Below are 13,254 nucleotides of genomic sequence, written 5' to 3'. Positions count from 1 at the left end.
GTTAAGCATTATCTGAGCTTCATATTAGGAAATTCCATGACAGGACACATGTGTGGAATTTACCACACCCGGGGGATGATTTTAAGGACGAGTACATGCTTGAGACCATCATTTTGGCTTTTTTTATTGTCTCCCAGTGGACCCCCCTATCTGAACACGTTTTAGTTGGAACAAACCTCAGAAGGACACAGAAAGTTGCAAAGGAAAAATAAAGATAAAATATGGAAACAGAGTTGTATCTTGGGCTTGCTTCCAGTAAAGGTGAACATGGAAAAGCAAAAACATAACATTCTTTCGCTTTGTAACTCTATCTTCCATGTAGGGTCACAAAGCATATATTCCCAAGTAATAATAATGGTATAAAAATTATTCTTGCTGGAAAAAAATCAGACATATCAGGTCATCCAACTTCATGAGCAAATGATTTATTTTAAAAAAGAGGTGGGATCAAAGAAAATAGATTGACATAGGTAGGAATATTAGATAAATGAAGAAGAAAAGAAAATAGGAGGGAAGCAGCACAAGAAAGTCTAATGCAGTGTTATTTAAGATGTATGGACTTCAACTCCCATGTTGGTTGGGGAATTCTGGGAGTTGAAGTCCATACATCTTAAAAGTTATCACATTTGAAAACACTGATCTAATACCGGGGTCTCCAAACCTGACAACTTTAAAACTTGTAGACTTCAACTCCCAGAATTCCCCAGCTAGAATAGGAATTCTGGAAGTTGAAGTCCACAAGTCTTAAAGTTGCCAAGTTTGGAGATAGAGTAATTGGCTTCCATGGGGATGTTCCCAGGTTCAGCCCTTGCTGGCATCTCCAATCAGGAAGGATTCAATGAATAATGGCTAGAGGCAGGAGAATCCTCATTTATGGTTAAAAACATGTCAAGATGGGACACAGAGAAAAGAGAAAAGAGGCACAACTTTGTGCAATTGCAACTTCCATCTTGACTTCTTTGTCCATACCCTGTGAGAACCCCAAGAACATACAGAATTGCTGCCAAAGTAGACAATATTAAGATAGTATCTTTTCTTCTTAAAATAAAAGTAACTGCAGCTTTCATCAGCATGATACAATAGATATCTACTAATGACGTGCAAAGGCTCACCGTTTTCATTCCAACAATTGATTTTTCTACTTTGGTGACATAAGTTACATGGTCCTCATTGGATTTGAGCTCTCTCTGCTGAATCCTTTCATAAATTCCCACCACCAAGTCACGGGGAATGTCAGCTCCATCATCCACTCCTGTTAAGTCAAAACAATATAAACACTCTTTTTTATTCATTCATCATTCTTCAAGAATTCTTAACATACAAAAGTAACAGTTTACATGCCATTTTTTTTCTCCAAAGATTATGGATGTGTACAAATGATTTCCTACAATTTGTGGCCAGTTAATGCCTTTGTAATTTTGAAAAATGATGCAAAAGATAATGGACATCCTTGGAGGAGTTACCCTTTATCACAGGGGTTCTCAACCTTGGCAACTTTAAGACTTGTGGACTTCAACTCCCAGAATTCCTCAGCCAGCTGGCTGAGGAATTCTGGGAGTTGAAGTCCACAAGTCTTAAAGTTGCCAAGGTGAGAACCCCTGCTTTATCAAATAACTATCAACGTGGATGGGACCAATCACAAATTGATCAGAAATGTTGAAAGGGCTCCTCGCTATTCTCTCTAGCTCTAAAGAGGTTACAGGATGACATTGTTTTTTCTATGGACAAATGGACACATTTACAAGCAAGGGATTTAGCTTTTTACAATACAATCCAGTTTCAGTCTTAACATCCATATGGAAATAAATGTAGGACCAAAGATCATCCTTAGGAACAAAGCTGAAGGCAATGTTTTGCTTTTTACCATCCCAGCTTCCTTTTCAATTTTGTTCTCTGCTTTAAAAAGTGTTCTGAGCTTTGCCTGATAGTGCTTCACCTGAAGAGCAAAAATAATAGTTGAAAAATGTAAAAGAGCCTGGTAAGCATGCAACTGGGAACATTAACTGCAGCAAATTCCACACTGGAGATTTCAGGTCCAAGTTACAGCCATAACTGCCCATAATTATATACAACAATAATTTCTACCTCATTGTACACCTGGGTTTACATTTAGATTTGGTTTAATTTAGAGATCAGCAATCTGAGATTTTAAGCCGGCCTGTTGCCCCAGACCTTGTCGTGGCTCTTAGATTACAAGGGCTGAAGACTGGAATTATGGTTTCCTACCACATTAAGTCGGAAACACACAAAAGTGGTCACTTATTAAATATGCTAAATATTTAATGAACTGTAGTAAGTGACATGGAAGTCAAATAGGGCTCTTTTAATGCTCCTCGGTGGTATATTAATTAATTCTCTATTTTTAGCCCAGACAGAGTGAAACAATAAGTTGGCTGGAAATATAAAAATGTTTCTAGATAAATTCATTTTTATTAAAGTTATGACAGAACTTAGGAACTGAATTAACTTGTTTGCAATGCAAACTGAGTGAGACTTCTTAAAAAAAAAAAAAACCTCACAGGCTTTTTATCCAAGTCAAGAATACGTATTATAATGGTACAGAAAGATATTCTTCAAAAAAATTACATTTGTTAAATGTGTTAAATTGTTGTAGTAACAATGCAAATTTTGAATATAATCAGAAATCAGATATACAACATCTTTAAAGGAGATAAAAGAGATTAGATCCTGAATATTTATCAGAATATTTGAAAAAAAGCAAATATGGAATAATCCATATGATAAAGTATAGTCTTTTACTTTAACTAAAGGTTAACATAAATGCTGAAACCAGTTCAAGAAAATAGGAGAGAAGTATATACTTTTTCTGTATAGTATGTTTTTATAAAATACTCTTAACAATACAAACAGCAGTCAGCTATCTACATGATAGACCACAGCCAAAGATGTAAATGGCATATTATACAGACACACGCACGTGTGTGTTCAATAATCTTAATTTGAAATTGCAAAATATAATTGTTTGTACAGCTGTTATGTAATCAAAATATAATTGAAAACTGCAGTGTGAATCCTAAAATAGGCTTAACTGCAATAAAAAACAACCCCAAGGCAAAAGGCTGATGGTCTCATTCCCTTCACTTTATTATCCTGTTTTCTGCGGCCTTCAGCTAATCCCAAAAAGCTAAACACAACATCCAGTACACCAGACAATTGCTTGTATTTGGTTTAGATGTACCACTAACATCTGCAAACATGCTTTATCTGATGATGTTGAAAGTTTTATTCCACTTTCATTATTTAACCTATTAGCTGAAATGTCAAAACCAGCATATATTTTAGTTCTTTTAATGTCATCTACAACATTGTTTATTTGAATTTTGCCTTGTTCAGGATTTGGAATAAGGAACAATATGCTTTAGACAAGCAATGCTCTCACCTCTCAGGTTCCGAATGAAGTCCTCCAGCATCATCTTCCTGTCAGGTTTAATGTTAGGACTGTACATATCCGTATTAAGAAGGATGATGGCAAAAGCCAATATGAAAATGGTATCTGGATTATGGAACTGTTGGACTACATCTGGATTGCACATGCAGTACCTCTGGCTGCAAAGGGAGGGAGACAAAGTCAACATATAATAAGGGAAAATTGCAATGTATCCATTACTAAAAGACTCCACCCCAGTTTTACAGGTGTTAAAATTATTTACACTCACATTTCACTGGGATAATATAACAGTTGTATAAATTAATTGTCAGAATCCATGTAAGAAATAATCTTCCAGGATAAAAGGATTATGTTTCTAATTGTGACACGGATATTGTGGAAAGGACATCATAAAGAATAGATGCACCATAAAACTTGAGAGAACGTGTATTTTTTCACAAAAAGGATTGGGGATTTTTTTAAAAATGAAATGTATTAAATTTGCAATTCTCAAACCGAGTATAATGTGATTTTATTCAATGCTGTTCTTAGAGTGAATGAATAAATAAAAACCTGTGTATAATTAAGGAAGATTACAATACAAAACTGGACAAATTATAAGAGAAATGCATTGATTGAATGAATTATGTATCAGATTTGGGTCACATCTTATCAATTATATAAACAGACATTCTCTAAAATGATCTGTCTCCAACCTGGCCCTTTAAGTCTTCAAGTGCTGCACTCATTGCCACTATGCATGAGTCTATCCATCTCATTGCTGGTCATCCTTTGGAAAACTTTTATTCGTTTTAATTATTTTTAAACTGTTTCTCTTTTTCTTAAAAAAAAGAAGTATATTCTACGTCAGCAGCCCCCAACCTTTTGGGCATCAGGGACCGGTTCCGTGGGGAAAGATTTTTCTGCGGACTGGAGGGCGTTAGGTTTTCACGTGCTGCCTGCATCCTGTGGATGGGGTTTCGCTTGTTTGCGTGGACTGGTTGCTAGCATGCTGTGGACCGGGGGTTGGGAACCCCTGTTCTACGTGTTTCAGCTTGCTTTGCTGTGTAATAACTTTTAATCATCCCAAAAGAGGTGGGATACCTTTAAAAATAAAATGTGCAAATGTGATCCTTAAGATGTTATTAGAACTTCTATTAGTCCTTGACAGCACATCCAATAATAAGAGTGATGCAAGTTGTAATGAAAGAACATTTAGAAGACAACACATCCTAGTTAACTTATTTTTAGGTGCTTTCTTATTTGCTTCACTATTTAATCTCTTCTTCTTCTTCTTCTTCTTCGTACCCTACATCAAAGGAAGAAATTGGCAAAGTAGCCTCAAAGTAGCACAACATTTACCTGAAGGCTTCAATTAGTCGTTCCACTTTCTGGGCTTCTCCCTGCACCCGGATATGGGCTTGAAATTTCCGCAAAGCTTCATCAAGCTCCATCCCAGAGAAGTCCATCTCATCCACTACACAGCTAAAAAGAAAAGGAAAACAAACTTCTTGACTCTCAGTCCTCTGGAGAGGAATCTATCAAGAAACATAAGGGAGAAATAAGACAATCACGTCCATTTATTTCTTTTTCCAATCAAGCAAGATCTGAATGCTACCCAACATGCCTCCTTCTACATTCATAAATACTTTTTCTGTTTTGGAATATCTGATTTCTGAGTTTTAGGTATATTACTTACTGTATATTTCATCTCACCTTTCCTCCACTGAGTTCACAGCTATGTATATGATTTGCAAATGCCACGTTTTATCTACATGTCATAATTTTTCAGGAAAAACACTTTGGAGCTTAGTCCCTTGGGATGTGTGGCTAATTTAATGCTCATTCTAAAAGAGCAATGAAGCCACCAAAATCCCAGGGAAAATAGGAAGTAGACAGTAGAAGATCAATACATACACAGAAATATGGATTTGTGAATTTTCTGGATAGGCAGAATTATGCAAAGGACAGAAAAGCAATAAGAAATATTTAAGTGAAATAAACATAAGCTATGAGACAGGAAAAAAGAAAAAGAAATGTATATAATCTAGTATACATCAATATCACTCAGTGCATCCTTCCATGCATTTCTATCCATGCTAACTATTCTTCATTTTACCATGGGAACATAGTACTTCATATAGTACCTTTTGGGTCTCATCTTTTTCTTTTTGAGGATCTCATCAACTCCATCCAACCATAACTTTCCATTCTTCTCAACCCATTCACTCTCCCTTCATCTATTTGCTTTGCAATTCAACTGTTATTTATTCTGTCTATATAACCAAGCCACCTGTGTGTACTTCTTTTGTAGGGCCGTTCAGGTATTCATTCAGATCCATTCATAATTAACCCTATAATGTCTTGTTCAAGTACACATACTTCTTACCTATTACCACTGCATTTATCTTACTCAGTGCTTTTTTTCTTTAAAAAAAAAAGGTGCCGGAACTCACACACGTCATATAACCCGCTTACCCTACAAGGTTCCATCCCAAAAAGGTGCCGGAACTCCGTTCTGGGCGTTCTATGAGAAAAAAAGCCCTGACCTTACTTATAATTTGCTTGACATACCCAATTTTAACTTCTATAAAACAGTGGGGAAAGCACAGTCATGCTATACCCAACTCATTACTCATCCTCAGAAGCTAGCAGGCAGAGATTCTAGGACATGGCTCAAAACTTCCTGGCTTCAAAGTGTATGTCTCTGCTCTTCATCTGTGCAGCCTAACAGCCTGAAAGATAGTTGCTTTTCCTTTTTTTTTTTTTAAGAAAAAAAGCACTGGACACAGCCATTTTCATTTCTTTTAACAGATATTCCTCTCAAGAAACCACTTACAGTACTTTCCACTAACTTTGAATCAGCATTTGCAAATATTAAAACTTCTTCATCCATTTTTCAATCTTTAGTAAATATTCACTGTTCTATGAGGATGCACAACAATTTACTCTTCTGCTTCTTTTATGCATAACTAATCATTATTCAATGTATTTTCCCAATCAAAAACAATGTCCTTAGTCTTTTGGTACTTTAATTTTCAGATCTATATATCTAATATTCCTGCAAATCATTGGGATTCTGAGCCAACAACATAACATACATTCACATTCTCAAGCAACATAATTCTTAGCATAATCACATGGATTCCTTATACATTTTTATCTATAAATACTTTAAGCAACCAAAGGGACTGTGACAATGGGGGCAGGATTCATACTTTTCTGTAAGTTTGTCACATATGCATGCAAGAACCTAAATAGACTTTCTGTTTTTCATAGTTGAAATTGAGAGTAGGGATGGTAACATATTTTCTCACAGGAAGATTTTTACTCTAGGAAAACGAAGGAATAGTTGCAGAACTGGTAAAGGTGACAGATTTGACAAACAAAAAGGCAGCTGAGAAGGAGAACTTTTAAAATTGTGATAGCTGGCAACCCCAGATGGATCTCACAAGGTTGACTGCTAAAGTTTTATTATTAGCTTTAGTAAAGAACATTGATAATTGGTGTTCTTGAGATGGTCTAGGCCAGGGGTCTTCAAACTTGGCTATTTTATGACTTCTGGACTTCAACTACCAGAATTCCTCAGCTACGCTGGCTGAGGAATTCTGGTAGCTGGAGTACACAAGTCATAAAAGAGCCAATTTGAAGACCCCTGGTCTAGGCAGTGTTACACTACTGAAAGATTGATGGTTAGATAAAATTCCCAAGTGGAGATGGATGAGATCCAGGGAAGACACTCCAAAAAGAAGGAGAAAGAACACTACAAGACTTTTTCCCCCCATCCTTCACAGATAGAAGAATCTGGGGAAGGCTGAAGTAATGACAATTAGAAGGTTCTACCAGACATACAAAAAGACTTCTTTTTTCTCCAGAGGGAATGCCAGCCAATATTTTTAGCCTCTTACTTACATCTAAGTAGAAAGTCTAGCTAGGATTTTGAGAAACCATACAGTGTACTTATACTTATATTATAGAATGCATGAATATGCAGGCATAGAACACTTAAGGCTTCATAATATTCAGAAGAGGCAAATGTCTACTTCACGAAGATGCATTTTAAACCTCAAGTTATGATGGTGATCAGTCAAGCAGAGAATGGAACGTGGGTATTTAACTGTAAATAACTCTGGTCTGGAAAGGCTGTAGAAGCTAGAAGTAAATTCCGCTGGAGGTCTTAATAAAAGAGATATTTTTTAAAAAATCACAAGGGATGTTTTGTGCCATGACTTGGATCAACTCCCACAAACTAATGACATCACCTATCCTCGTTCAATGTTGAACCATTTGCTAAGCATCCACTTTATTCTCATACATGCTTTATTTTTGTCGTATACCACATTCAGCAACCAAACCTTTACTCTGTATTTGTACAAAAATCATAACCCAAACTCTCTTACTTTATCACATACTTTTCAAAATCAACAAATGTACAATAAACTTCCTTTCTCACATTTTTTCAATAAACTGAAACGCAGAAACCTAGCATACTGTGTACACTGTCTGCTTGGCATAAAGTTGGATTGTGCACCCCAAAATTTGTTCAGTGTCACCTCTCATACTCTTTTAGTCACAGTTTTGCCAAATACTTTCCAAGTCACACAGAACAAATTAATTACCCTTTAAATTTTGCATTTGCTCTTGCTGCCATTCCCTTTTCATTGGAGAAAAATAATAATATTCTTGCCATCTTCAACCATAGATGAGGCCTTATAGACATTAAACAAGTTTACACAGAAACTTTATAGGCAGATTATATTCACATACTTTCTTCCAGTTTTTCAAACTTGGCAACATTAAGACATGTGGACTTCAACTCCAACATTCCCCAGCCAGAGTTGAAGTCCACACAACTTAAAACTACCAGGTTTGAAAAATACTAAGTTATGTAATCTTCACTTGTAGCTTCACATTTTTTGGATATTCCCACTGTATTTATGACTGCCATCATTTTTTTTCTTAGATACTAAATCTTACAACACTTGTTTCAGTTCTGCTCATTGATGTATCACTATCATTTCCAGATAAATCTCTATAAAATATTTCATCACGACTCATTAATTCAAAACATTTTCATGATTTCCTTTAATTCCAGTCACTGTGTTGGAGGCCCCCATTATTCAAGATATCTTAGATCCTTCCTTTTTACCTTATGGCTGTTTCAGGTAGCAAATGTAAAAGGCTATTCAAAAAAAGTATGTTGGTGTAAAACAAGCTCCCTATTATGTAGCATTAGCGAGTCTGGCAAAAGCAACTGTTCTTATGTGCCTATTATAGGCCCAGTTAAATAATGAGTGGTTTCTACCAGATTCATTTTTCCTCCCACCTGTCAGCAGGAAAATACCATTTCTCCCCCTCACTTGGGATGGGGTGGAATTGGGTGAACACAGAGGCTGCTTAGAATCTTAAATTAGTCACCAGTCAATTTCTGAATTTGGGGATGGTGTTCTTCTGAAAAAGTGCTAAATTCATGTTCTAAAATTCCCTTCTTGACAGGTAACAAATCAGAGGATGAATGTGAAGGGAAGCTGGGGATAACAACGAGAATCAAGGACCCCCTTTACTAACAGAGTGGACAGAAAAGCCCTCTGTCTCTGACCAAAGTTATAAAAACAGCAGAAAATGATAGCTCTATAAAGTTCCCTATCAGATATCTAATAAAAGAGAAAAATGTAGCTCAGGGTTGAACTGTGGAGTCTTTGATGTTCTCTGAGCTTGGTTGTTTGCTTCCAGACATTTCATTACCCACCTAGGTAACATCATCATTGCTAGTGAGTGTGATGTTTGCTCTCTGTTCATATACAATAGGTTGTCCTGCCAGTTTTGGTTGGGGTGTGGTATTCTCCTTGGTAGTTGCTTGATTAAAGTATTGTTTTTTGCTTAATTGTTTGTCTGGATGTTGGTTGCTGGACAGAATGTATTCTGGTCTTTTTGTTTCCTTCCTAGCTTTTTATTTTCTTTTTTGAATTATGTGTAAATATAGCTAATCTCTCTATTGGTCTGATATCTAAACAGGCAAAGGAGGACACAAATTGGAAAGGAAGACAAATCAGGGCAAACAAGGACACCCTCATTTTTGGCACCCACAACAAAAATCACAGCAAACAACTTTAAACTTCTAGAATCTAGACCTATATATATATGGAATTAACTTGTCCAGCATCACAAAGCCTGGATTTTAAAGTGCAATATTTTTTGAACAAATACTTCCAAGAACATTTGATTGAAATAACATAAAATTGACAACAATACACTTTTCAAATACCATCCCAGAAATGCATGAGGAGTTATATGATCTACATATTATAGTGGTCATAGATTTGAAGGGACTAAGTTAAAGCCAACTGCTGGAATCAGGAAATAAATAATGTAAATCTGGGCTATTTAAAATATTTTTGATGGAGAAGAAAAGAATGAAGCAATTGACAAAGTCTCAGATACATGAGGTTTCAATGATTACTGTTACGAATGCAGCCTAATATAATAGTAATTAAAAATAAGACAAAAAGCAGGATTTTTGATTTTACAGCTATGCCTGCCAAAGGGAGGACATGAGCCCCAAAAGGACATATCTTCCTTTTGCTGGACATCTAGTAACTTTATGATCAGCAGAAGTAGCAGAAAATCTGTAGTGTATCTAGAGATGACAGAACTAGCAACCCATAGCTGACAGAACCTCCGCTCTTTCCTGGCTTACAACACAGAAATAGTATTTTTTTTCCAAAAGGATTAAATTCCATTTGGGAAAAAAGGTTGAGAGCTCTTTCGGAATTATTTGGAAAATGTCAGACATTATGCCTCTGGGAAAGACAAGGCTCTAATTTCTCCTGCAGCCCAAGCCATAATGGCCATGAGGAATAGTGTCTGGCAGCTAGAAGAGAGAGGGATTATCCACAGAAACCTAAAATAACTAATATATTTGAGCAAAGCAGATCCTTGTCCCTGAGAACATCAGCAACCACATCATCAGTGAACTGTGCCAGATCACATTCACAGCACAATGTTGGAAGGACATAGTTAGGGTTGGATAATCATTTAGATGGAAGTGATCTGTTGTGCATGGGGTGTGTATAGAATGTATCCAGAATTGTGTGTGGTAGTGCGGTATGCAGGGGAGAATAAATTCTGGGCTCAGCCAGCAGCTCACATTATGAATGTCCTCTACTTGATCTCCTCTGTGGTATCTCCAGTGGGACCTTAACATTGGACAATCCCTCTGTCCACCATGTAGGAATATTTTAATCTAAGGATAAGCAGGATAAACACAACCATCCAAAATAGCTCTTCATCTTTCAAACCCACATTAATTCTGGGGAGAGAAAGGAGATATAATCCATGTCATCTGGCAGAGGCACCATTTGTACCAGACCCAAGATTAAAGTGAGAAAAATTAATCTGACTGGTCTCCCAAGGCAGTTGTTATTTTTTTCCTCTTTAAAGGGCAGACTAGAGGATTTTGCAGGAGAAAAAGGCCTACCGAACATACTCTTCTCTTTCCCCTCCCTTCACCTGTGTTATTTTTAATTTACTAATATATGCACTTCTTAGTTCCAAGGGGCCAAATCAAGGATTTTCTTCATTTAGCTTTGACAACTGCAAAACATTTTCTGCTTAATCAGTACCCATTTCATCATAGCAGACACCACTGAAGCATTTAAACCTGGGAGAAAAGATAAACCACTACTTTACTTTATTATTGTCCTCTAAGATCTTTGTGGAGAGGGTACGATGGCTCAGCAGTTAAAGATGCCGAGCTTGTCAAATGGAAAGCTGACAGCCCTGAGCACTGCACGACGGGTTGAGCTCCCGTTACTTGCCCTAGTTCCTGAAAACCTAGTCATTTGAAAGCATGCAAATGCAAGTAGATAAATAGGTACCACTGCAGTGGGGAGGTACCAGCATTCTGTGCGCCTTGACATATAGCCGTGCTGGCCACATGACTATGGAAGTGTCTTCAGACAATGCTGGCTCCTTTGGTTAGGGAATGGAGATGAGGACTAACCCCCTTGAGTCAGACATGACTGGACAGAGAAAATCTTTACCTTTAAGTTCTTTACATCATGATGCTTTATCAACTCCAGAGCTCACCTTTTCCACCAAGAGAAGATCTGAGGCTATATTTTATATGCCAAGATAGAGTAGACAAAGAGTTTCTTGATTTTTTTTTCTAGCTCTCAGGAGTGATACTAGTAGATAAGGTCCACCCCATCACACTTTGCTCTGCACAGGATTAGTCCAATCACGTCTTATAGCAATAATCAGAGAGATGAGTAATCTCTTCCCTATTTTTTAAACAATCTTGGTTGAAGAATGCAAGACCAAGTGAAGAGGTGAGGAAAGCGAGGGTTTCTGCCATTTTGTTTAAATGTAAATCTCTTTATTGTGATGCTTAAATGATTTTTCTGATCAACATCACCCAGCTATGTAGAAAAACACATCTAACACTATTTACGATAAAGAATAAAATGGGGAAGAAATGTATTTGTGCTCTGCTATATTTCATTTTTATTTCTTCTTTAATTTTTGAAAGTTATGAATCCATTAGAGACACTGGTTCCACATACCTAATTATACATCTTACAGTTAAAGGGTTTTTGCTTTATGTTTCTCCTTATGCCTCCATAATTCTTACCCATGAAGAGTCTGGCATGATCAAGAAATGGAATTATCTTTCAGTGATTATTTACAAAAATTGCCCATCTTGTTGATTATAGCAATAGCACTTAGATTTATATAATGCCCATAATGTTATACAGCACTCTCTGGATGGTTTACAATGTCATCTGGGTCCTCCTTTTACCAACTTCAGAATGGAAGGCTAAGTTAACCTTGAGCCAGGTCAGGATTGAACTCCAGACTGTGGGCAGAGTTAGCCTTCACTACTGCGTTTTAACCACTGTGCCACCAGGGTTCCTGCTCAGAGGTGGGGGAGGGAGTAAGAGGAAGAGAAAGGATCTTTAGAAGTAGAGATTTATGCAAAGACTTTGCTCTTTCTGTCAATTCTTCATTACTGAAGTTGTGCCATTTAGTGTCAATGTATTATTTGTCTACACAGTTCTGCACCCTTTCTTTTTTTTAAAAAAATAATAATCATGAATGATAATGCATTTTCATGAAAAAGTGTCATAGCAGGTGACTGCTTGTAGCTGAACTTGGCTAAACTTGAAAAACGTTTTTTTAATATATTTTATTGATTTTTTACAATAACAATCTTTAGTGCTTAGTAAACAGCATGTTGTCTGGGTTCATATATTTAAAAAACAATAAATAATGATTAATTTCTATAATCCCATGATCAATATATTAATGTTTCTTTGATCTTCCCTCCTTCCAATAGTATTCTTCTTTGTCAACATTACACAAATATAATTGTTAATATTTTCAATGCATACAAAGTTGGATATAAACATTTTTTGTATTTGTACAAATAACAATAATATCCATATATAACATCTTTTCTAGTTGACTTATGTTTCAATTGTATTTGTAAAAGTCACTTATTAGGTCACTATGCATCCTGTATTTAAAATTCTTATTTAAACTTAATTTCCCCTCAGTATTCAGATCATTCTTATCAGTCATAATTTTCACAAAATTGATTACCTAAATATCCAAACTTTTCATTTACATACACCATCCTAATATTTCCATATTTCATATATTATAAAGATACTATGCTACTTGTATATCTTATAACACTCACATATAACATCCTTTCTGATCGGCCTATGTTTCAATTATATTTATAAAAGTCATCTTGTTAAGTCACTATATGTCCTGTTTTCAAAATTCTTATTTAAGCTTGATTTCCCCTCAGTATTCAAATCATTCTTCTTGGTCATAATTTTCTCAAAATTAATTACCTT

The 13,254-nt window shown here is 36.1% G+C and overlaps 1 protein-coding gene across 13 annotated transcripts in view; it reads right to left on the bottom strand.

Annotated features, from left to right (window-relative positions):
- The window catches only part of IQSEC3 (IQ motif and Sec7 domain ArfGEF 3), a 180,706-nt gene that overhangs the window by 19,867 nt on the left and 147,585 nt on the right, over positions 1 to 13,254 (bottom strand). For all 13 annotated transcript variants that reach the window (XR_005555509.1, XR_005555517.1, XR_005555510.1 and 10 more), the window contains 3 exons: positions 4,751 to 4,873; positions 3,401 to 3,567; positions 1,113 to 1,252 (listed from right to left, as the gene is read on the bottom strand). Coding sequence is in view for 9 of the 13 variants with exons in the window: in XM_039333387.1 (XP_039189321.1) it covers positions 1,113 to 1,252; positions 3,401 to 3,567; positions 4,751 to 4,873 (430 nt within the window). In the remaining 4 variants the exon portion in view is untranslated. The remainder of the gene's footprint in view (positions 1 to 1,112; positions 1,253 to 3,400; positions 3,568 to 4,750; positions 4,874 to 13,254) is intronic.

The sequence above is a fragment of the Crotalus tigris genome, unplaced genomic scaffold (assembly GCF_016545835.1).
Source record: "Crotalus tigris isolate CLP2741 ecotype Arizona unplaced genomic scaffold, ASM1654583v1 scf7180000017625.6296891, whole genome shotgun sequence".
In the NCBI taxonomy this organism is placed as follows: Eukaryota; Metazoa; Chordata; class Lepidosauria; order Squamata; family Viperidae; genus Crotalus; species Crotalus tigris.
The sequence above is the reverse complement of the archived record's forward strand: the minus strand, read 5'-3'. Positions and strand labels throughout refer to the sequence as shown.